The following is a 25,285-nucleotide window of genomic DNA, read 5'->3' as shown; positions in this document are numbered from 1 at the left end:
AGGAAAACTTTTAAATCTAGAAAAATCTGGTTTGTGAAGCATAATTTTTGAGCATGTCCAGAAGTCTTCTGAGAAATACTGTTGTGAATTTAAGAATCATTATTTCTCTTCACCTTCTTTTGAATAACAGCTCTTATCAACATGCATAGCAACCCTTCACTGGAAGGATCAGGATCATATTATGCCTGCAAGCAAAATGGCAGAACAAAGTTCTAGTCAACCTCTACCAATTAAAGTTTCCTTTTCATCTGTTGAGTATAACAGTTATCTCCTGTGGCAAACTTCTGTCAAGATAACCAGTTCACACAATATTTCCATTAGGAGCTTCATCTAGACAAGCCTCTGTAAAAACTATCACTAACACGTCCTGTGATCGTTTTTAAAGTATCATTTCTGTTATAGTAACATAAGGTTTAATGCTTCTTCAAGTTGTCTGCACAGTCGAGAGATTCAGCCTCTCGGAAAACTTCATCTATGCACTTGGTTAAAGGTGTTCTAGATAGCACAGGCAAAAAGCTGCAGAAGTATGTTGTCATATAAAAGAATAGTCAGAACCACACAGTCATCAAACTGAAGGTGAGATTAAAGTCTAGCCCCATTTCTAATGTTACAGGAAAATATGTGGTAAAAGTACTTCAGCAGTGCTGCTAGCATTGGATAAATCCTTTTATAGATCCAATGAAGACAATTCTGAGTTTCAAATTACAATAACTGTAACTTGCTGAATTTATCTTCCAGACTCAGCTGTATTTTGAGTGATTCATTTTAAGGCATAATAAAAATGAAAAGAAAAAAAAGAAAACCCACAAAAAAAACCCAACCCACCACACACCAAAAAAACCCACAAAAAAACCCCAAACAACACAAAACACCACCGAATATTGATTTTTGCTCTTAGAAAGAATGGATATAGGAAAAAAAAGTTGAAAAGTAATCAGAAAAGTAGTTTGATCCAGCCTTCGGTATTTATTCCATAAACCAAGTACTTCCTACTACTCAAACAGTAAGAGCCCACTGAATTCAAGAGGAGGGGTGGACACATACAGTATTCAGGTTTTTACACTTTTTAATAGTTCCTAATATAGAATTTTAAAAAGCAATAACCTGTCTAACCACAGATATATTAAAAATGAATGTCCTTTATTACCTTGCATTTATAACTCCTTGCAGTGTTCTCTAATCCAGGCTTTAAGTACAAGGAGAGAGCAACCAAAAACACTGCAGTTCCATTTACAAATACTTGTAGTTAGTAATAGTTGCACAGAAAGTGTTAAAAAGCTGTGAATATATCTTAGCACAGGTTGAGTTAAGAGTGATGACCCAATCAACGACTAATACAAAGCATTCTGGATCCCAGTGAGTTATGATTCATGCATCTAAGCTACTGAAGCACTCAGGTGAGGCTGAGCTTTCCAGGAAATTTCCCAAGGGATGACATAAGTCAAGCCTCCCAGTCACGCTGTGACCAGTTCTGAGAAAAGGGCAGTGCAGAAGTGAAACAACTATGTTAAAAGGATTAGTAGTGGCTAGGAAAGCCCTCAGTCAATTAGCATGAGAAGAGACTGGCAGCAAACACCCAAGTCCCCAGGGAGCTGTGAAAAAGAAACAAGTTCTTGATTACAGAAAGAGAGAAGCACGGACAGATCTGAACACGCATACAAACAGATATTCACAGGAGAAAGATGTGATCTGTTTGCTCAACATTTTTTTTTGCATGGAACAACACGACAAAAATCTGCTATGGCCTAAGATCCTCAAACCAGCCCTATCACCACAAGTCAATCAACAACCAGTGGAAGGAAATCAACTCTAAGTATTCAAAATTAATAGAAAGCTGCATGAAAATGGAACTGGACCTCTCCTGAAGAAAACTTTCTGCTAATGTTTGCACTTTCAAAAATGTATTCAGAAAATCATACATGATAGACTTTTATCCTGAGTCTGTGCCATTCATTTTGTCTCTATGATTTGGACAAAGGAGCAGAGAGAAGGCTTCTTAAATCTGCAGATAACAAAACGTGTGTGCTGGAGCAGGGACATCAAACATATCAGAGGATTCATTTGGAACTGAGAAATTAGAGGAAAGAAGATTAGTAATGGACATGGGCCAAATCCTACATGTAAAATGGATAAGAAAAAGGTGAAAACCCACAGAGTTTGGAAGTTACAGCAAATCACAAGCTGAACGACCATCTCCTGCCCTTGTGAAAAAGTATTTAAACCACTGTAAATTGTCTCAAAGACATGTTAAATGTTTTTGCAGTTCACTCAGCATGATGAAGACTCATATTCAGCCTTGTGCCCAGCCTGGGCACAATTCCAGAAGGACCCTGACAAGCTGGAAACAATTCCTTAAGAATTATTGGGGCACAGAAGATATTTAAAATATATAGGATTTATCTCAGGTTATATATTTGGGATTTTGAGTTGTTTAGATGGTTTGGGTTTTTTTATTTTTGCTTAGCTGATTTTCATTAAGTTATATAATGGAAGAGGATATGAGAATAAATAATTTAAAAAAGAGATGTAACGTCTGAATAGAAATATTTCAATAGCATCTGGTTTTACAATCTTGTTTCCTTTTGTCTGTGTAAAGGTTTAAAAGTAAGTAATTAAAAGTTTCTGTATTCCCAATGTGTTTAAAACTTTGCTGTGGTTTTACTACTACTGAAGATAAATTGGAAAGCTTTCCCTTTTTGTATTACTTTTAAAAAGTAATTATTGGTTTTTTATTTTTTTTCACAAAGATTCTCAAATAGAAATCATTATCATGCAGGCATACAGATACACACTGGAATCACACCCTTGTGATTCCACATATGCACACAGAAATTTGACAGCTTCAGTGACAGGGTCCCTCCCATGCTCACAGGCCAGACAGCTGCAGATGATTGAGATTGCTTTATGTTTTTCTTTTATAATTGTTTATAATACAGCTGCATTAACCATAGTTCTTTTTACTTCTAAAAAATCCCTAGGTGCTACAAGTAATTTCTTCGATAATAAAAAACAAACAAACAACAAACAAACAATTAGGGAAGTACTTTACGAACCACCATTGACTCCTGCATCTTCACAACTAAACTCTAAAAAGGAGAAAATCATGGGAAATGTTATTCACTCACTGACATCCTCGTTCTCATTTCATAAGCGTTTCTGCTTCTGCTCTAAGCCAGCCCAAACCTGTGTGGAAATACACACACGCTCCCTCGCCCTTTAGTTTCAGCTTAGCACTGCATCACTGAGGCAACAAGCAATTCCAGGTCAGAACTGGCAACCGAACGCAGCAAGATTTGTTCTATCTGCCTGCAGAAATCCCTTTTAGGCATATTTGCTAAAAACCTCCTGCATACCGTGGGCACAGTCCTTTCTCTTCTCTAATGCCAGTAATCTCTGCCCCAGATTTCTCAGAAAAATTGGTGACCATAAGATACTCCAGCTCTATTTAGTTAAGACTGATTACAGTACAATTGCTCTATGCTTGACACTAGTGCACAGAGTTGTATTTTAAGATAGCCTACAGCTCCAGTTCTAAAATAAACACAAATACCATAGCACCAAGCATGAAGGAAGTCTGTGTTCACATAAACAGGCCTCAGAACACAACTCTGAAGACAGTTCGGTCTGACGAGATAACATTTGCCTGCTATTTTTGGAGACAGCTGCCTTCAAAAGCACATTTCATCAGCTGCAGCAAAACAAGCCATGCCAACAAGCATACACACAGAGCTCCAGACATGACTTCTTGAATTTCCTTAATATCTTTAAATATTCAACACCGAAATTTAAATCTCAGACCAAGACAGATATTTGTTTAAGGATACTTGTAAGCTGCTCTTTTACATGGAAGAGATTTGGGGAGGGAGGGGGCAGAAAGGGCGGGGAGCAAATTCTAATCTCACTAATGCAGAGGAGGGCAAAGAGGAGAGAGAGGGAGAAGGGCAAAGAGAGAAAAGAAAGATGGGAGGTTAGTTTCTGACTGTGGCTGTTCAAATCTTATTTCATATTTTTCAAATTTTCATATTTCATGTTCCTTATGCCTGAAAAAAGCCACACATTTACATAGTCAAACCTGTGTTCAACTTTCAGCATAACCTTTACATCACATAAAGGTTAGACATTACACTCTCTTTCTACCTTATTGCCTCTGAAACTTGCTTAGTTTTCAAAGCAGCCATGCTCATTGGGAGATAAATTTTCTGAAGCTCATTAAAATAAATGAGAATATTTCTGGGCACTTAGAGATGTATGGTCAGGTTGCTGTTAGTGATGTATTAGCTGGTCTTGGCATGTGAATATGTTCATTGCTATGGTTATGACTGTTAAGAATTAAGCAATGAGTAACTAATATTGCAAAAAAATCTGGGAATGATGGGGTTTCTATTATCTTCCTGAAAAGGATTTATTCACTTTTTAATGCAAACTTCCACATAACACAGAAGTTACACAAACCCCTTTACTTCACTAGTAGCACAGTTGAGCAAACCACCCTCACTGAAAAATTTGCAATATGAAATTCATCTTACCTTCAGCTGCACAAGATGCACATCCACATGCTTGCTATTTGAATCCTGCTGGACAGAGTAGGTCAGATCCCTGACTCTTTCAGATGTCATTCTAAGCCAGGTCTCAATTTCAGGCAAGTGCAGAACAATCTTCCAGTCAGCCCCAGTGTGCAGAGGAGGAGGCTTTTCATACTGCTGGCCCGAATCAAGCTCCTTCATGACATCCTCTTCCCCATCTTGTTCCACTGTAGGAGTCATGTTTATAAGCATGGGAGATGCATCAGATGACATGGGATCCAGTTCTTGTGTCCTCATGGGAGACAGTGCTACTACATCCATGGCTAACATGGGAAAATCTAAACCATAATTGTTTCCAAAGTAGCTGCAAAGATAAAAAGTAAAGAGACAGCTGTTATGAGACTGAATTTTGCAACGTACTTTACAAGGAGTAAATGGCAATGTCTGAGAGGCATTGTACTTCTAAATACATTCCTTATCCTGAAAATCTACCCTAGAGGTTCAAGAATAAGTAGATTTTTCCCAATATAAGCTTGTTGATTTAAGCAAACAGCTTGTTTTTTGTTTTGTTTGAGAAAATAAGCAGGCACTGCTTTTTTTCTCACTGCAGACAATTACCTTGGACATTACAGTTTTCATTGATGGAAGATATGGGCTGAATTTCTATAGCTGCAACATGAGCGGAACATTGATAAGGCCAGCAGAATTTTACTGAACTCTATAAGATACTCTCTGCAAACCATCATATACTAGTATTGTAGGAGGCCTGACAGGCCAAAATAGGCTTATACGTGTCCTGGCTGGCCCAGATGTGTTTTTCAGCTCTCTCTCCTCCTATTTTGGGGAGATTTCAGTTTGTAAATTTAATTTTTCTCCTTGTTTTTCTAGATTCAGAAATGTTGCAATAAGCAACAACTTCCTCAAAACTCAGAGATAAGAATTCCAAATGTCAAAATACGCACCTAAGATTAAAGTGTAATTTTAGGAGACTGGCTTAGTTAAAGCCCAAGAATTGTGCCATCAGTATACACTTAAAAGGTTTACTGGAAAAAATAGGTAATTTTACTTTGTACCTCTTTCTCTGTACTTTCTAGCTGTATGTAATACAGAAGGCTGAAGTAAACACTATGATGGAGAGAAAAATACTCTAATTAACAGCATGCTCCTCATTTGGAACTCAGTACCTAAAGCATTATGAAAATTTTCACTTAGGAGGGATTTTCTACTTAATTTGGGAGAGACTCAAATTCAATACATACTTGCCTTTGACCCACAATTTCACTAAATCTTGTACCAGCACTTACTTGCTTCTTCAATACTTTGCAGCCCTAAGCTACATTCAGTAAGTCTACATCAAGAGAATTAGGAAGATTAGATTCTTTTAAAGGTGGTTTTACTTTGTTCTAACTAGTACATAGCAAAAACACTTACACTACATTCTAACGATTTTTGCTTGTACTCCTTTTCCGTAGTGCTAAGACTGCAAATAACTCCGTTATGCGTCTGTTACTTTGGGCAGCACTCGAGTTTTTACACTTTGACTATCTTTTCAATAAAGACTGCATTTTATCTTTTGTATAATAGCTATAAGACTGCAGAAGCCAGTAAATCAACCACGTTGAGATTATTGATTCACAGTCCTAAATATTTCAAGTGGAGGCCCTGTATCAAGAGACTACTGCTGCAGGCAATGAGAGTGCCAAAGAAGTATATAAACATCATTCTGCTTACCTTAGTGGGGAAGAGGGTAAATTTACATTTAATATTAGTTTGATTTTATTTCCTATCCTTCCACTACTTAATTATCTTCTATACATCTATCACACCCACAAATAAATTTTTAAAACTTACATTGAACTAGTAAATATTAACTTGGCACTTCAGAACAAAAAATTTCTACCAGTGCAATCAGCAAAAGGGAGTGAAAGAAGATTCAAGTCACTCTCAGTGCTTGTTGTAATATTTCCAATTCTTGAAGTCTGATTTTTGAACACTTCAGAATTAAATAATGTCAAATGAAAAACTCTGCAGCAAGACTCTATCAAATTAACTTTCAAGATGCTGAGTGTTTTTTCAATCTGTGTCCTTCCACTGCCCCTTTTTCAACTCAAACTGTTGCTGTACATACTCAAAATATGCTGTTAGACAACTCATTGAATTATAAAACTTTTTAATCTTAGATGCTGCTGAGAATAGCATTTTAAAGCATAGAAATCAAAAGCTCTAACAGCCAGAATTGTCTCATTTCTTTACATGTACTCTTTATATCACTTCCTCCTGAAAAATGAAGTTTTGGTGTAACACAGGTCTTAATTTCTGCATGTTTACCATTAACGAATTAAGCATGCCTACCAGCAGTCCTGAATCACTAAATGTTACAGAAATGCAGGAAGTGCAGAGCTTTCTTGGTAGTTTTTCACACACAAAAAAACCCACCACAAACAAAAACCAGACCACTAAAAGACTCTGTAAGAGTCTTTCAACATGACTCAGCTCAATTACCAAACAGAAATTAAAACATGCGTCTGCAGTAGCAAACAAAAGCTGTTGCATGCAGCATGTAGAGCATAGCTCTAGCTTTGATACACTGAGTCTGCAATTAGCAACTATTAGAAACCTGCTGACTTGCTTTTTGTTACTATGTGCTTGACTGCAAAATGGCTCTCCAGCATTACAGCTCCCTAAGTTTAGCTGCTCTTTAAATCAAGTCCACCGAATCCTTTTCTTTCCGTCAGATCATAAGTTGCAGTATTCCAATGAGAACACGCAGAGAAACTTTCAAATAGATCATTCTTTTCACACTCTTAAAACAAATTCCTACAAAAATAGTAAACCATACTGTGGATACTAATTAGTAAGGTTAGGGAAAAGCTTTTGAAACCTTACAAATGTTGCAAGAAGAAACTGTTGCAGCTAGAAATGACTGCATTCGAACACTAGGACACATATTCATTAAATAGGCAGAATATAAAGTCTCCATCATCCGATTTTGCTGTGAGAAAGGAAATTGGAAAGGTTCTGCTGCATTCTCTGGGAAAACAGGCGCTGTAGCGGCGCATTCAGAGGAGCTCTCCTAAAATCCCTGGAGAAACAGAAAGCTCCACCCCAATACCCCTCCCCCAGCACCTCTGCGACTCTGGCAAAGCAACATAATTCCCCTGTCACGCCTCCGCTGACCTGTCAAATGAACTTGCAAGGCGCTGAGAGCACAAGCTTCAGCTATCCTCATGCTTCGGATATGAAAGAAAAACAGGACCATCTACCCAGCGCATTCTATGATTTTATGACTGTGGTATTTGAAATTTTAAGTGACTGACTGTAAATGCTTATCTTCAAAATTGTTATATTTCTGGAGTACTTTGTTTTCTCCAAAACTGAGATGTAAGTCTGTGATGGTTTGGGTGTTATCTACCCCACATACACACTTTGGAAAATCACCCAGTCTAGACTGGCTTTGGAAATTGAATGAAGCTTTATATTTACAGCTTCACAGAATATATAAGCAGATATTTACAATACATACAAGTTAAAAAGGTAATACAGAAACACAACAGTCTCCCAGAAATCTGAATCCCCAGGAGGGGCTCTCAACCACCCTCCCACCCCTCTATCTTACCCAAAACTTTGCCTTATGCTCAAGGTAGCTTGGAGGGTCGGCTAGGGAGGCAGGAAGCAGATGGATTAGTCACACAGATGGCAGGTTAGGTTAGAGAGAGAAGTTCAGCCCCGGAGAGCAACTCTGTTATCTGTGTTTGTGTTCTTGTTCTTATGCATCTCAGCAAGCCTATGAGTGAAATAAACATCATCACTGTTTTCTTTTCACAGCCTACAATCTAATTCTTCTCACCAGAACATTCTAGCTAGGCTCAAACTAGCACAAAGCCTTACTGAGTTCTAAGCAACTATATGTGTTGCCAGCAGACCGAGAGGTGATTCTGCCACTTTGCTCTGCTCTGGTGAGACCTCGCCTGCAGTACTGTGTCAAGCTCTGAAGCCCTTGATAGAGGAGTGGGGACAGAGGAGGAACACGAAAGTGATCAAAGGGTTGAAGCATCTCTGCTACGAAGACAGGCTGAGGGAGCTGGGGTTGTTCAGCCTGGAGAAGAGAAGGCTCTGGGGAGACCTAAGAGTGATCTTCCACTACCTGAAGGGGGCCTGCAAGAAGGATGGAGAGAGACTAGGGGGAATGAGGCAAAACTAGAATTGTGTAGATTCAGATTAGATGTTAGGAAGAAGTTCTTCACCATGAGGGTAGCGAGACACTGTATCAGACTGCCTAGAGACATGGTGGAAGCCTCATCCTTGGAAGTCTATAACGCCAGGCTGGATGGGGCTGTGAGCAAGCTGATCTCATGTGAGGTATCCCTGCCCACGGCAAGGGGGGTTGGAACAAGATGATCCTTGAGGTCCATTCCAGCCCTGACAATTCTATGACTCTATGACACATTTCAGAACTAGATAACATAGCCACAAACTTGTACTCTTCCTGGGGTTTTGATTTTGGTATTTTTGCCTTGTGTTAGTTCTTGTTATCAGTTCCATGTTTTAATGAGTACTTGTATAAAGGTGACAGATCCTATGTAAGCACATGCACACATATGCTTTCTATCCTCATCTTTAATAAGTGCATTATGCCTAACAGATGGCTGATTACCTTCCAGTAATCACATAGGCAATCTCTTTCCCCTGGTTTTCCGCTCAGTCAGATGCTAATGCTTTTATGCAAAATATGGAATGTGCGTGTCAGACGTAACATAGTTCATCAGTCACTACAAGCCTTGAAAGACTTCTCTCACCCTTTCTGCTTCCCAGCTATTCACATTTTCCTTGTTTATAAAGTGCAAGCCATATCCACTCTGCCAGCTATCAGATCAACGACTTTTCCCTCCAGCAGCAGTTGATTCTTGTCAAGCAATGATTCATTATGCATTTTAAGCCACACAGTAGTCCAAGCATTGATCAGCAGTGCAGACAATGGGTTGAGTAAATGTTAATGAGCTCTAATTTTTCTGTCACATATTGTTAAAATCAGCCATAACCACTACACAGCCACCTGTCTGTCAAGCAAATAATGCATTTAATTCTCCAAAATGCATCAAAGACTTTATGTGGGTTAGTTGTATATAAGTTTGGGGAGAAGTTCTCTTTGTATATACTAATACATTATTCAACAACCTTTACATCAGCCTCATTATATCTTACCCCAAACCCAGACTCAAACCCCTCTAAACAGCCTCACAATTCAAATTTTAGATCAAGCACCAACATAAACCATAGGATCTTAGTAAATTCTGAACAAATTAAACACTGATATGAGCTAGAATTTCTCTTTGGTTAAACTTCAAGTCAGTATACACAATAGAGCTATTTTGCATTCAGACACGTTTCCATCCTAATGCTAAATATGAGTAGAGTACCTTAAAAAAGAGTATAAATGGACAGAAAGAAGAATGTGCACATCTCCAGAAGGAAGATCAATACTTTCTGATGTTATTCATCACAATTTTAGCCCAAATTGTTTTATTCTGAATGATTTTTTAAAATCATATTAAAATATTTATGTTAATGGAATAATACCTATATGGAAAAAATAATATTTCGTCACTGTTCTGAACATTTTGCTACAGGTAAATCCTATGCCTTCGGTTTCTTTTTTTATCAACAATCATTTTTACTTAGCTTAAGTACATTACATTGATAGCCAATTATCTACTTTCTCTCACCAAAATATTCTACCCTGTTTCAAACTAGCACATAGGTAAAATCTGTTCAGAAAGCTGGGTAAATACACAGCTACCAACTACATGCGTGCATGTTCTGGAGCACTCCAAATTCCTTTCTTCTCCTCACCCCCCCATGGGTTTTAATGGGGAGAAGGCAGTGCAAAAAACTGCTCCTTCCCCCCTACCCTGCAGACGTGAAGGGGGAACAGCAGGAGGCACCTTCCCACACATGTGCTGACCCATTTGGAAATCTGCACTGGAGTGGGGCTGGTGGCTGGCTGGGTTTTTGTGCCCAGTATAAAATGGCAAATGGACACTTCATCTAGAAAAGTATAAATAGAGCAAGGGAGAAGACACGAGGTGGTTTCTGCCTTGACAGATTTCCCACTGTGCTAGTTTGAAGCAAGCTGGAATGTTTTGGCAAAAGAACTAGATAACGGGCAGTGAAATGAAAACAATTGATGTCAACTTCTCTCACAGTCACGCTGAGAACTCTGGGAAGAAGAAGTAAACTTTCTCCATTTTGTCTCTCACTCTTGCTTTTGCCTTAGACCGAGACACATCTTTCTAACATCACTGCTTTCTAACCCTGCTCCCTAACCTCTTGGCTGCACCTCTATTGTTCCTGAGAACTGGGGTAAGGTTGAGAGGGGCCAGGGGAGGTGTTGGGGTGGTTTGAGAGCCCCTCCTGGGGACTCAGGTTTCTGGGAGGGGAGTTGTGCTTTTATATTGTTTATCCTTTTGTATATTTCTGTATATAATTGTATATAACTGTATATATTGTAAATAGCTGCTTGTAAATTTTGCTAGCTGTAAATAAATTGCTTCATCTATATTCCCAGGGTCCATCTGAGTTAGCTGGGTACCTACAAAGTGTGGGGGGGCAGGGTAACCCCCAAACCATCACACCCACCTTGACAGAGTTCCCATTTTGGATGGCTCCTACCTTTTTTACATGGCTCTTGGTTTTACACCGTCTCTGCCTTTAGATATTTGTCCCCACTTTTGCACCATTCTGTGCAAACTTGCAGTCTTGGCAAGTCCTGAGGTCCATTTGAGAGAGCTGCCAGTGGCACCCAGACCCAACTACCTTTGAACCATATCACAGCTCATTTCCTAGCTGCTATTCCGAACTAGGGAGACCCTAGCAGTTTGGAACTCCTCGGCTGCTGCCGAGTCAGCATTGCTTCCATGAATCTTTGTCTTGTGGAAGCCACGTCTTGAGACATTTGAGTTTGGTGACTGCCACTCGTCTTGGGCTTCTGCCAAGACAGTTGAGCAGCAGAGAAATCCAGCAAGGGATCATTGCCAAATACCTATCTCACTTCCATGAGTAAAGCCTGCTGTTCTCTTAATTCTCTGCTCAGCCTGATTGATCATGGAGTAAAGCTGTGTTTATAGCTTAGCCTTTTCCATTTCCTGACTACCTAAATCCCCAAATTTGTCCATAATATCATTTGGAGAATTCCAAATTGTATTAGAATCTCTAAATAAACCTAAAACAGTTTTGTATATAGTTTGGGGGCAGGGTTTTCAAGAAAATAAAATATTTATTTTTTTTTTTTACGTCTTGGCCACATTAATTCCTTGCCTCTACAACAATGCAGGAATAAGGTGGATATTTCATATATCCAGAAAATGATGTAATGGAAAACTGCTTAAAAGTAGAAAAACTATGTGCCTTGTCCAAGAAGACAAATGACAATTATTGTGATCTCAAATACACTTAAATGAATGGGTTCTTCATCTCCGCAATGAGTGAGTTTACACATCATTATACCAGTACATATTTTTATACCTCCTTCATGCCAACTGGTCACTTCAATTAATCAAAGGGATAGTAAACCTCTGTAGAAACCAACTAACATGAAACCAAAAGCTGTGTGAGAAAATGATTATATTAAATGCAAATTAAGATTTGCATGTTTCAGTCATCCTAACATTTAATCAATTTATGGGGAGTGGAATTTATTTAGATCAACTTTCTTTTCTTATGGATCTTTACAGTTCTGAGAAGCAGACACAAGCCTTCAAATAAGTATTAGAATCAAACCATAGAATCAGTCAGGGTTGGAAGGGGCCACAAGGATCATCTAGTATCAACTTCCCTGCCATAAGCAGGGACACATCTCACACTTGATCAGGCTGTCTAGAGCCTCATCCAGCCTGGCCTTAACCACCTCCAGGGATGGGGCTTCTACCACCTCCCTTGGCAACCCATTCCAGGGTCTCACCACTCTAATAGTGAAGAACTTTTTCATAACATCCAGTCTGAAGCTACCCATTTCTAGCTTGGTTCCATTCCCCCCAGTCCTATCACTACCTGATATCCTGAAAAGTCCCTCACCAGCTTTCTTGTAGGCTCCCTTAAGATACTGAAAGGCCACAATAAGGTCACCTCAGAGTCTCCTTTTCTTCAAACTGAACAGCCTCAACTTTCTCAGCTTGTCTCCATAGGAGAGGAGCTCCAGCCTTATGATTATCCTCATGGTCCTTCTCTGGACACGTTCCAGCACCTCCATATCTCTCTTATAACAGGGGCTCCAGAACTGGACACTGTACTCCAGGTAGGGTCTCACCAGTGTGGAGTAGAGGGGAAGGATCACTTGAAACCACACCATAACTGTAATTCAACAATTTAGTGTGATAAATAGTGTGTGTGTACATATATAAAAAAATATATATGCAATATAATGGTCAAAATCAGTAACTGATTTATTAAATACAGCTACCATTTAATACTGATTGGAACAGATTTCTTTGCACTAAAAAAACCTGCTACCAGGTTCTAAATTAGTAGTCTGAACTTTTAAATAAAGAGTCAACGCATAGAAGACATTTGTGTCTATTTAAGTCTGTTTTACTAAAAGATACTTCAACTCAATCATTTCAGGCCCCTTCCAAACAAATACAGCTAAAGTCATGCATTTGTTAACTGCTTGAGCAAAGATACAATAAAGAAACAGTTTGCAATAAGTAAGTTGTCTTCGAAGAGTCCCCAGGGATGTCTTATTCAAAAGTTGTAGCCTACTTTAAGTTACATTATAGATATCTTGGTTTTCTTCCTGATTTGTCCATGAAAATTCATTTTCTATTTGGGATATCTGTGAGCAGCATCTGAGACAAATAATTGAATTACTGAGCACTAAGCAGAAGTAGAAGCTCAGACAAGCAGCTGAAATAAATCTGAGGGCAACCACTTCATAATTCCCTGGGATCTATTTGGTTTAGGCCAGATACCAGAGCCTCAGAATGAGAGGGATGAGAAATCTGCCTCACAAATTCAGTACAGATAGTGATGAGCTTCAGTTTTATTAGGGCCTAGTAATACAAAGTAACAGACAAGGATACTTCAACTATCAGAAAACTACCAGCAAAAACAATGGAAAGGGCTGGAAATGTCTGTAGTTCCCAGCAGCTGTGGAATGAGTAACTATTTATAGAGCCTGACACTAATAATCTTTTCTTTCCAGAAAAATCTTTAAATCAGCAAAAAGCTAAGAAGGAAGGAGAAATTAAGAGTCTGCCAGGAAGGTAATTTACTTCACAGTTGCCAAAATCTGATGCAATCAATTAAAGGGATGTTTTCTGTGTCATTCTTCTTCTAATCGGTAACTACACTTTTTGATGGCATTCTAATCAGGAACAGATGCTTCCATTTTAAATTTATTTTTCAAACAAAACAAAACCCAAATCAATCACATCTCCTCCCAAAACCAACCAAACAACTAAAGCAAAAAAAACACCACAACCCAACAACTGTGTCACGGATGGATAGATCTTTTACACCGAGAAAAAATCATTTTTACAAGGCTTACAAATACTTTAATTCTTTAGGCCAGTAACTCTTTTCAGTATTGTGATGGTTTGGGAGTTACCCACTCCCCCTCACGCAATGAAATCACCCAGACTAGACTCAGATGACTAGGAAGTTAAGGAATGAAGCTTTATATTCACAGCTTAGCACAATATTCAAGCAGGCATTTACAATACATTACACATATAGCTATATACCAAAATATACAAGTTAAAAGTAATACAAAAACACAACACCCCTCTCAGAAATCAGTCCTCAGGAGGGGCTCCCAACCACTCATCTACCTTATTTCCACCCCTCTACCTTATCCCAGAGTCTGCCTTACAGTCAAGGTGAGCTGTGAGGATCAGCAAAGGGGGGGTAGAAGCAGAAAGATTAATTGGGTTACCCAGAAGCACCCCAGGGAGAAAAACTCTGACAGAGACACACTCTGTCTTAGCTATGTTTGTGTTCTTGTTTTCATACATTTCAGTTGCAAGTTCAATATTCATGATAGATATTAACAAAAAATGCATACAACAAAGTATTTATAAATGAGCTACATTATCATGGTCTGGGAAGCGCAACAACTGAAAGTCACAGGAACAGCAGCTACTGGTTTATCAAAGATGGAGAATGAAATAAGGAGGGAAAGATTCTTGTTTCTTCCATTCCCCTATATGACTTAGGCTCATGCTTTGAGCCACTCATGAAAACTAGCACTGCACTGCCCCTATACACCTATGATACAAAATAAGTTAATTTTCATAGCAATAAACTACTTCCCATGTTGAGAAAGCATAGCAGATGTGTGAAGTTCCAGTCCACACAGTTTAAGCTTATGTTGTTTGTAATAATTTTGAGAATTCTCCATGTGATTTCACACAAGGTCAGCATTCCTGTGCTTGCAACACTGACATTAATAATTTGCAGCCTCATTAAACATGTATAGCTACACCATTTTCTATCTCTTCCCTTGTTGTCATGCTCATTTCCGTTTCAACAAACTTCTCGCTCCTAAAATTTATCACAAGTTCTTCTTAAACTCAACTACAAAACAACCTTGCATCCAGTAATTCTTGAGTCACAGCCATTTCCCCCTCATATATCAACCTTTTTGATAAGGGTGAACTCAACTCACTCATTTGAACATCAACATTTAGGACCAAATCCTTTCAAAAGCTAAGATATCTGTATGGGACTGGTAGCTATGCCATAGAAGCTATGGAAAAACCATGAGCCTACAGCCAGAGTCCAGCTGAATTATTCTAGGATGGTGGAGTTCTAAACATGTAGACAAGACCCACTCCATCACACCTTTATAATCCATCTAACAACTATATTTCCCTTCTCATTTTAATGATGAGCCACATATGCCAGCATCATGCCTTGCACAACTCACCACAGCAGCAGCACATGTTAGGAGAGGAATTATGCTGCCCTTGCCTGCAGAAAGCCCCACCAGCTAAGAGCCGAGAGCTGTCTCTTCTGAGGCATTGAAAATACTCATTGCCAACTAAGTCAAGACCAAATGGTCCATGGTATTGTTAGCCCACACCATCTTCCCACCACCTTTTGTCAGAGTATGTTTTCATCTGCTCATCTACCTCTGGCCTCCCATTTTGTTCAAGTTGTATATCGCAACTGAACCCCATTGAGTTATGTCCTGGGTCTTCTCTGAGGCTCCTGCTCAGGACAAATGAGAACCTTCCTTCTAAGTTATGTGCAGCTGGATATCTTCATCAAAACTTAGATGGAATATTGTGTCAGCAATGTATGAAAAATATATATCCCTCTGAAATAGTGACTCTTAGTTCATTAACAAATATTCTGTACAAAGGGATTGTGGCCATTTGAGCTAGACTTCTAGCTCAGACAAAAAAGAATTCAGAACAGAGAAGCTTTGAGTGGAGAAGTGAACATTCTAGGGATAGGCCATATAATGGCAACAATGGATAAGTTAATATCATTTCACTGGAGCATCAAGAGCTTTATGTCTGGAAGCACAGCTTGTACCTTCCCCTTGCTGCTGTCCTCTCCCACCACTGTTTTGGCGGCTGCTGCTGCTTCACCACCCACTTCACCCTTCCCCATCTTCCTTAAGGTTATTATATTTCTGTAGTAGTTTATTCTCCTTATACTGTTATATTGAAACTATAAAGAAATACAATTTTGGTTTTCCTGACTTTAAAAAAACAAAACAAAACTGTGTTGTAGTGAGTTTACCCTACCAGGGGAGAGATGCACCCTAACCTAGGACAGGGATGGATTCAGCTTACAGAAATCTGGTCATTTTCAGCTGTCACTCAGATTTCTTACTTTCTATGATTGTTTTCTCTCTCCTTTTAAGGGGTATTCTGCCTCTTCAAAACACATACACTAATCTATTTATAGTACTGCATATTTGATTGCACAAATGTATTAAGGAAGGCCAAAATGAACACAGAAGCACTTTCCAACAAAATTCAGCCTGAAAAGTTATTGTAAAAATGTGACAAGGACAGGATATGTTGGGAAGAGAGAAATACATTTGACTAAACTTCAGAAGATTTACTCTATATTAGACAACTGCTGTGTGCACTGTCAAGACTATTTTTTCATCATTGTTTCAATACAAAGGCTTCCAGAAGAGGTGTACACAGATCCTGAGAGGAAAGTGAGTTGTCAGTGGAAAGAATGAATGTCAAAGAGAAATGAGGGGACTAATCCTGCTGCTGTTAAATAAACAGACAAGGCAGGAAGGAAGATGTGAAAGCACCTGACAGCAAAATCTTCCAGCTGGTAAGTTACAGGAGTAGTGTAAAAGCTACTTTAATGACAATTATTTTGCTAATATTAAACTGTTTGTATTCCCTGCCTTCTGGTTATTCACTAATAAAAACAAGCAACCCACCAAACAAAATTAAACAAAAACCCTCAATCAAAACACCTTCAGTATTAAGTGAATACAGTTGAAAAGCTACTCTACAAAAATACTTCAAGTGAATAGTTTATCAGTAAGAAACTGTCATACAACGCTATGGAGTCTCATCCCATATATCAAAAAGTATTTCTGAATGCCAAGACAAGTTTTGAGTGATCATTCTCACTGATTATTTTGGAATCTGGAATAATTCACTTGGGTAGTTTATACACCACCATGTAACAGAAACATGCAGATGAGATACAGAGATGTAACAAACTAGTAAAATCCATTTAGTGTGTAGGAGTATCTGCATGAAAAATGCTATATGACCATCACCCAGCTTTCAGTCTTTAAATACAAATAGACATTAGAAGGATGCAACCATGTTAAAACAAGAGGTGAACTTTGGCATTTGCTATTGCTCCCTGTAGGGGTTTTAATGCATATCTCGCTCCAAGCGTCTTCATTTCTGAAAGGAGCCTTTTGCATTAGCATAGCATGATAGCAATATTGGCCTTCTCCTCTGAGACACTAATAACCCCATTTTCTCCTCATGTTACCAAATGGCTCCAGTCAGAATAAATCTGGCTTTTTGCCCACCAGAGAACAGAGACAGAAGACACTGCTGAGTATTAACTTAAAAAATTAACTGAAAGAGCAGCTCTTCAGAGTAATACGTAGTGACAGTCTTTGTCATCCCACTGCTGCCCTATGTTTCTCTCTAGTTGGCAAACTCTAGTCATCTTTAAAAGGTACAATAGGCTTGGAAGCGTATTTCTCCAGTGAAAAAGAATAAGCAAGCTGAAATAATGCAGATCTTCCCATGACAGCCAATCCATTTTCAGGCACATCAGCAGAGGTTCCTGCAGTACTAGTGAGGGCTGTTAAGCCAAAAAATTATGCTCACAGGGAGGAGGAAACATTGATAAAATATTAAGTGAGTTCTTTTTTTCCAATTAGCAACGTAACATCCAACAAAAGTAATTTAAACACAGTTGTCTGAGGGACCTTGTCAAAAAAGCCCTACACTGAAAAGAACTTTTTTAGTACTTATGGGGTTTTTTTTCTTTCTCTGTGTCATTCTATATCTCTACAGCTGGATGGCCAAATCCAACTAAAACTATTTTTGAATAAGAATTTTCAATTAATCCAGTAAATAAAATAGAGCATAAATTTTCAACCACTATTTTTTCTAGAGCTTTCAAAAATAGGCAAAGAAAGTATCCTCTTCAAGAGAGACTTTATTAAATACTCTTCCCATAAGTAGAGGTGAAGTAACATAATTAATGATGCAGTGAGCCTATACCGAGTCCCTTCAATTTAGACTGTATCACTCCATGTATCATGCTGGTTTGATTCAGCTAATTAGTAATCTAAGTGTCTGTCATTGAAAATAATTTTCCAAAAGAAGTATTTATTTTAAATTGCAGAGAGTATCTTAACTTCCAGAAGTGCAGAGTCAAGAATAGTTAACCTGGATATAATGTCCCCTGCGAAGTCAACCTGACAAGAGTAAAGAAATAGATTTCATCTTCCATACCTATTCACCTCTCTCATTAAGAGTAAGAAACTTGGAAAGGAAAGCAATTTGTAACAAACCTCACAGACTGATTCCATAAACAAGGAACTACAATTACACCTGATATCTATCTTCTTTTTTCCCCTTTTCTTTTTTGTCATCTAGGACATACTCTTGGAACACTTGTTTAATTCATAATATTCCTCAGCATATTCTGAAAGTTCTGTACGTTCTGTGCTTACATTTATAATCATTTCAAAGGCTTTGCAATATATTCTGTAACTGCAGCAATCTTGAGCATAGCTGCAGTCTGTATTACTCAGGCTTTTGTTCTGCTAGACTTTTTTTTTTATTTGATATTGACGCAACTGAAAATTCACTGACTCACAGAAATGCTTCATCTTTGAAGAGCTGCAGACTTGTTTATATAAATATGATTCTAGGAACAGCCAGTCTGCCTGTAGCTCCTGCAAAACTGCTATGACATGCCATGTGATTCTTGTCAAACCACAATCACCATGCATATTACAGGCTCAGTTTGATCTATTTCAGAATGAGGGATTTATGACTCCACAGACTGCACATTGCATCTCTTCTGTTGAGCTTCAGAGAAAAAGAGCAGCCAAGCATGACTCATCAAGACACAGCCCTGCCTTGAAAAAAAGTATATGCAACCTCCATAAGATCTGAACTGACATCCCAAGCTTGTCATAGCAACTAATGCTGTCATAGTGAAACTGTAAGAATTTATATCAGCTGCAGCTACTACAGCTTTAGGTTGTACAATACATGATACAGGGCTGTTTACAGTAGGTATTAAGAACAGTGATAACTTTTGCATTCCGAATTCAACAGTTCTGTGTCTCATATTGTTGGCAGAGCTGCTCACTGTCCTGAAGGAAGTGAGCCATGTTCCTCCCCAGATACCCCTGTCATGTAACTGCACATGCATAGGTGTGCTCTAACACGCCACTGAATTTTTGCCAGTAACACTCAAAATTTTGTGAACTGAATTGTCACATCTTAGGGGCTCTTGGGGATCATACTGTCAGTTGCTTGAACAAGTCACAAGACCTGCAGCCTCAGGACCAAGGATGGAAGGTGGTAGAGGTCAACTGGTGGAGCCAGTGGACAGCTCATCACAGATGGCTCACCTACTGAAAACCCTGCTCCAGCATTTCCTTTAGGATGCAGCCAAAATAAGTGGGAAAATTTCTCCTCTACCTCTGGGCAGATGGAGTATCCTTGCACTGTATTTTACAAAACTCTTCACCAGTATAGATGAGTTAAAAGTATTTGTGTACATCACAGGATATACAAACTCGGGCAGCAGGTGGGTTGGTAAGGGCATTATGGGTGTTTTGCTGTCTGATGTCACTGTTTACAAAGCTGAAACCCCAAGCTACAATGCTGACAGTGAGGGCAGCTACATGGATATGTAACCCGATTACTATCCTATACCTAGCTACCCAAACCCCAGAGGTGCATTGATCATACTTCCATCTGTGCAGGCCCTGGTGGTTGAGATTGCATGCCTACAGCAGACTGCTTTCAAAACCCTACATTTGCCCCCAGTGCACATGACATAACAGATTTCCTAGGTTTTTCTGCAGCATTAGCATCCTTCTCTGGGAGGATACTTCATAACCAGCATTGTTGGATGTTCAGCTATCACTTTTATTACTTCATTATATTAAGGGCCATTAAAATGGGTTCTCTTTATCACCTCATTTACACATTTTAAAGTGTATGATGTATTATACCTCTTAAGCACAATGTAACCATTTTTACTATGTTCAACTAAAAACTGCCCTTCAGGCCAGAAACTTATCACTGTTTCCTCCCCACCCCAGCCTTCCACCTTCCAATGTTTTGTTTACAAAATGTGCTAAAAAATCTCTACAGTTTCTGACAGCACATACAGCTTATTAATAAAACAAAAGATTAACAAAAAATAGTCTTCTCTAGGAAAGAGATGCTGCAAAGAGTCTTGAAAATTTAAATGTCAGGGAACAAAAGTGTAAAACCTGAACAAGTAAGCAACCTCTGATAACCTGTATACATCTCAGTTATCTAGGAATAACTGAGAACTCATACTAAGTTTGTCTGAAAAGGCAGATCAGGGGAGCACTGCTTCAAAAGTTGAGAAGAGGAGGCTCAGGGGTGACCTTATTACAGTCTACAACTACCTGAGGGGTGGTTGTGGCCAGGAGGAGGTTGCTCTCTTCTCTCAGGTGGCCAGCGCCAGAACGAGAGGACACAGCCTCAGGCTGCGCCAGGGGAAATTTAGGCTCGAGGTGAGGAGAAAGTTCTTCACTGAGAGAGTCATTGGGCACTGGAATGGGCTGCCCAGGGAGGCAGTGGAGTCGCCATCCCTGGGGCTGTTCAAGGCAAGGTTGGACGTGGCACTTGGTGCCATGGTCTAGCCTTGAGCTCTGTGGTAAAGGGTTGGACTTGATGATCTGTGAGGTCTCTTCCAACCCTGATGATACTGTGATTTCACATAGCTAGCATGAATCTCAATATTGCATATACCAAAACCTCCCTATTTTCTAGTCAGGTGTGAACAAGTTCTATTCCTTAGTATATAAATAGTAGGTATTAGAACCAAGATATAGAGATTGGATAAAGAAATGCATGTGTCAAGGTAATTTTGCCAAATCAGTACAGAAAGCCAGATGTAGTTAAACCATTAATTTGTAAACTAGGAAACTGCAGTTCTACAGAACATGTGTTTGAAGATGAAACTGACAGAAAAGTCACATCAATAGGAGTGAGCATAAGCTACTTAGTACTATATATTAACTACATGAATTAGATTACCTCCCTTAAACATGTTTATCTACCCTGTACACTTCTGTAATATGTGTCTGTGTACATGCATGTTTGTTCTTGTGTCCAGGTCACCTGGTCTCTGTTTCTCTTTTTCTACTGTGGGCACGATCTTTCCCAGTATTTCCACAGTTCAATTACAGAATCATTTGGGTTGGAAAAGACCCCTGGGATCATCAAGTCCAACCATTAACAATACTCTACAAAGTTCACCCCTAAATCATATCCTGAGTCACCACATCTAAACAACCTTTAAACACATCCAGGGATGGTGATTTAACCACCTTTCTGAGCAGCCTATTCCAATGACCAACCACTCTTGGTGAATTTTTTTTCATAATGCCCAGTATAAACCTATCCTGTTGCAATTTGAGGCCATTGCCTCTTGTTCCATCACCAATTACCTGCAAGAAGAGACCAGCACAAACATCTCTACAACATCCCTTCAGGTAGTTGTAGAGGGTGATGAGGTTTCCCTTTAGGGTCCTCTTCACAGAATCACAAAACCTGAGAAGCTAGAAGGGTCCTCCAGAGATCGAGTCCAATCCCCCAACAAACAGGATCATCTAAGATAGTTTGCACAAGAACACATCCAGGCAGGTTTGGAAAGTCTCCAGAGAAGGAGACTCCACAACCCTCTCTGGGCAGCCTGTTCCAGTGCTCTCTCACCCTCACTATGAAGAAGTTTCTCCTCATACTGAAGTGAAACCTTCTATGGTCCAGCTTGTAGCCATTGCTCCTTGTCTTTTTGCTGCAGACCATCAAAAAGAGATTGGCCCCAGCTACTTGACATGCACCCCTCAGATATTTCACAGTATCACAGTATTATTAGGATTGGAAGAGACCTCACAGATCATCAAGTCCAACCCTTTACCACAGAGCTCAAGGCTAGACCATGGCACCAAGTGCCACGTCCAATCTTGCCTTGAACAGCCCCAGGGACGGCGACTCCACCACCTCCCCGGGCAGCCCATTCCAGTGTCCAGTGACTCTCTGGAGTACGCATTGAGTAGATCTCTTTTCAGTCTTCTCTTCTCCAGACTAAACTGCCCCAGGTTTCTCAGTCTCTCTTCATAGGGGAGATGTTCAAGTCCCCCTGTCATCCTTGTTGCTCTCTGCTGCAGTCTTTCCAGCAGGTCCCTGTCTCTCCTGAACTGAACCTTAACAGCCCCAGCTCCTTCAATTGCTCTTCATGAGATTTATTCTCCAAAATATCACAGTATCACAGTATCATCAGGGTTGGAAGAGACCTCACAGATCATCAAGTCCAACCCTTTACCACCCAGCTCAAGGCTAGACCATGGCACCAAGTGCCACGTCCAACCTTGCCTTGAACTGTCCCAGGGACGGCGCCTCCACCACCTCCCCGGGCAGCCCATTCCAGTGTCCAATGACTCTCTCAGTGAAGAACTTTCTCCTCACCTCGAGCTTAAATCTCCCCTGGCACAGCCTGAGGCTGTGTCCTCTCGTTCTGGCGCTGGCCACCTGAGAGAAGAGAGCAACCTCTTCCTGGCCACAACCACCCCTCAGGTAGTTGTAGACAGCAATAAGGTCACCCCTGAGCCTCCTCTTCTCCAGGCTAAACAATCCCAGCTCCCTCAGCCTCTCCTCATAGGGCTGTGCTCAAGGCCTCTCCCCAGCCTCGTCGCCCTTCTCTGGACACGCTCAAGCATCTTGATTTTTAGACAAAGTTGGCCTTTCATTTTTCACCTAGACTACTATTTCTCTTTGTCATCACAAACAATTCACTGTGACTTCCCATTTTTGTGTATAGCAGTAGCGTTGAGTACTGGGAAACACAATCAGGAAAAACATAGTACAGTATGTATTTCACATGCATAACCAAAGACATGAGTTTGAGGGAAGTCACCTCTCAAATGGATTCTTGTTTTATTTTGCATTTGTTCCAGAGAAGTCTCTAATGCTATTGAACATAGGAGAATCTAAGGAAGTCTCTTTTACTGCTAGATTTTTAAAATTAAAATAAGAAGATACTAACATCCATGTTACTTCCTCTTTCCTAGATGGCATTGCCAATGATAGTATTTGTTCATGTTCTGTGGAACAGAGATTTCTCTACTGGCATCCATACTATCCCCATTTTGAACATCATACTCTTTTGGTTACCCATCATTGGAACAAAGATACTGCACATGGAAAGGTGGGACTATAGAATATTTTTAACCATATCAGCTATTTAAATCAGATATTCTCAAACATCAGTGCTCCCTACCTCTCAAAAAGACAAACAGAGATGTAAAGAATTAACTTCATTATGCAAAAGATTAAGATAAGCAGATAAGCCTCCTGCCAATAGAATCACAGAACCATAGAATCTGAAAGAAAGAAACTGCAACAACTGTGTGGCTCACTGCCTCTCTGGATTGCTTTGTAGCTTCAGCTGTAATCTACAGTGAGCAACACCTTGACATAAACTGCTCTCCTTTCATAGTAGCTATGTAAGATATTCTGCATTGGGTAGAGCACAATGGAAGCAAAGGTAGCACTCATTTGCTGCAGAATATTTACAAAGGAAATAGCAATAGCAGGCAACCTGGAAATGAGGCCAGACATTGTTCAGAAAGCTCCTTTCTAATAAGAAGAAAACCCTAGCTGACAGCTTTCCCAAACTACAGAGAACTGCAGGAGCCACTGTTGGGAAAGATCAGCATTTCATAGAAGAAAAGGAGATCACAATCTTGCAGAAGAGCAGCTTTAACTCCACTGCTGTGACCTTGCCTACCTCAGGGACAGACTGCCTACAGGCAGAAGTCCGTAGGGAGGAAATGGCTGAAAGTTGTTTCCTGCAAATGTAAGTCTCAGAAGTAATAACATAAGATGTTGGCCCTCAATCTCATAACCCAGCTGTGAAGACCAGGTAACAGGTTTGTATTCCTTACATTTCTGCTTTTAGGAATGCTCTCTTAAATGTAAGTGTGTGTATATATGTATGCCTTCTTTTCTAAATTAATACAAGCTGAGCATGAGGCCACAGTGGGTAGAAGTCAGCACTGTCTGCAGTGCATCATGCTGCTGTGTAACAGAACTGTATGAGTGATAAGACCAATCATAGAATCAACCAGGTTGGAAGAGACCTCAAAGATCATCCAGTCCAACCTATCCCAGAGTCATCTATGCATATATTTTGTAAGCATTAATGTTTGTTCGTATAAAACACATTGCAAGAAACTATTTGATGTCTTTCAAAGTAAAAATACAAAGGTAAATCTGTTTGTTTAGAGTAACAGAAGACTAACATTATTTTGATAAAACTTTTCATAGAGTATTTGTACTTACACAAAATCAGTTTCACAGTGGTTACACCTGCAGCAAACCTCTAAGAAAAAAAGCATATGAGACTTTCCATAGCTGATAAAGTCTATGCACACCACACATGCTTAGAAGTCTCACCTGCCTGCCTTTGAAATGCACTCCTATCAAACAGGAAATTGTGTTGGTTTGAGACTAATTGGTATATTTTACTGACAGAAATAAAATCCTTAGCTGGGAGAAGAAAGAAAAGAAAACAATATGTGCCCTATATCACCCATTCTTCTGCTGAGAAATCCAACTAATCAAAGCATAGATAAGACACTCACTTCTCATACACTGCTCAGCTCTCACTTCTGGTTGTGCCTTCTTTCTGGCAGTCTGGTCTCTGTGGCTGTCTCTGCCTTAACTCTAATCTGATCTAACCCTTTTTCCTCTAACCTTGTTGTCTTTTTTTGACATCTCACCTCAGATCTCCAGATTTATCATGTGAGATATACATGGGTTGATCTGGTTATTCCTGAAGGGAAAGAAAGAGTGAGAGGGAAGGGAGGAATGGGATTGGGAGCCCTCCTGGGGACTGTTTCTGGGAGGGGTATTGTGTTTCTGTATTACTTTTAACTTTTATGTGAGTGTATATATATGCCTGTATATCACACTAAGCTGTAAATACAGCTTCATTTTTTAACTTCCATCTGGCTGACTCTTGTCTGGGTG

The 25,285-nt window shown here is 39.6% G+C and overlaps 1 protein-coding gene across 2 annotated transcripts in view; it reads right to left on the bottom strand.

Annotated features, from left to right (window-relative positions):
- Positions 1 to 25,285, bottom strand: part of AKAP6 (A-kinase anchoring protein 6) — a 278,384-nt gene that overhangs the window by 223,209 nt on the left and 29,890 nt on the right. The window contains exons 1-2 of one of the 2 annotated variants that reach the window (XM_064148466.1): positions 5,142 to 5,156; positions 4,527 to 4,887 (exon numbers count right to left, since the gene is read on the bottom strand). In XM_064148466.1, the coding sequence (XP_064004536.1) occupies positions 4,527 to 4,853 (327 nt within the window). In that variant the 5' untranslated portion in view covers positions 4,854 to 4,887; positions 5,142 to 5,156. Of the gene's footprint in view, positions 1 to 4,526; positions 4,888 to 5,141; positions 5,157 to 25,285 lie in introns of those variants that run through there. The other variant, XM_064148457.1, reaches the window with a different exon arrangement.

This window comes from Pogoniulus pusillus, chromosome 1, assembly GCF_015220805.1.
Source record: "Pogoniulus pusillus isolate bPogPus1 chromosome 1, bPogPus1.pri, whole genome shotgun sequence".
Lineage (NCBI taxonomy): Eukaryota > Metazoa > Chordata > Aves > Piciformes > Lybiidae > Pogoniulus > Pogoniulus pusillus.
Note: the sequence above shows the minus strand (reverse complement) of the source record. Positions and strands in the feature narration are given on the sequence as shown.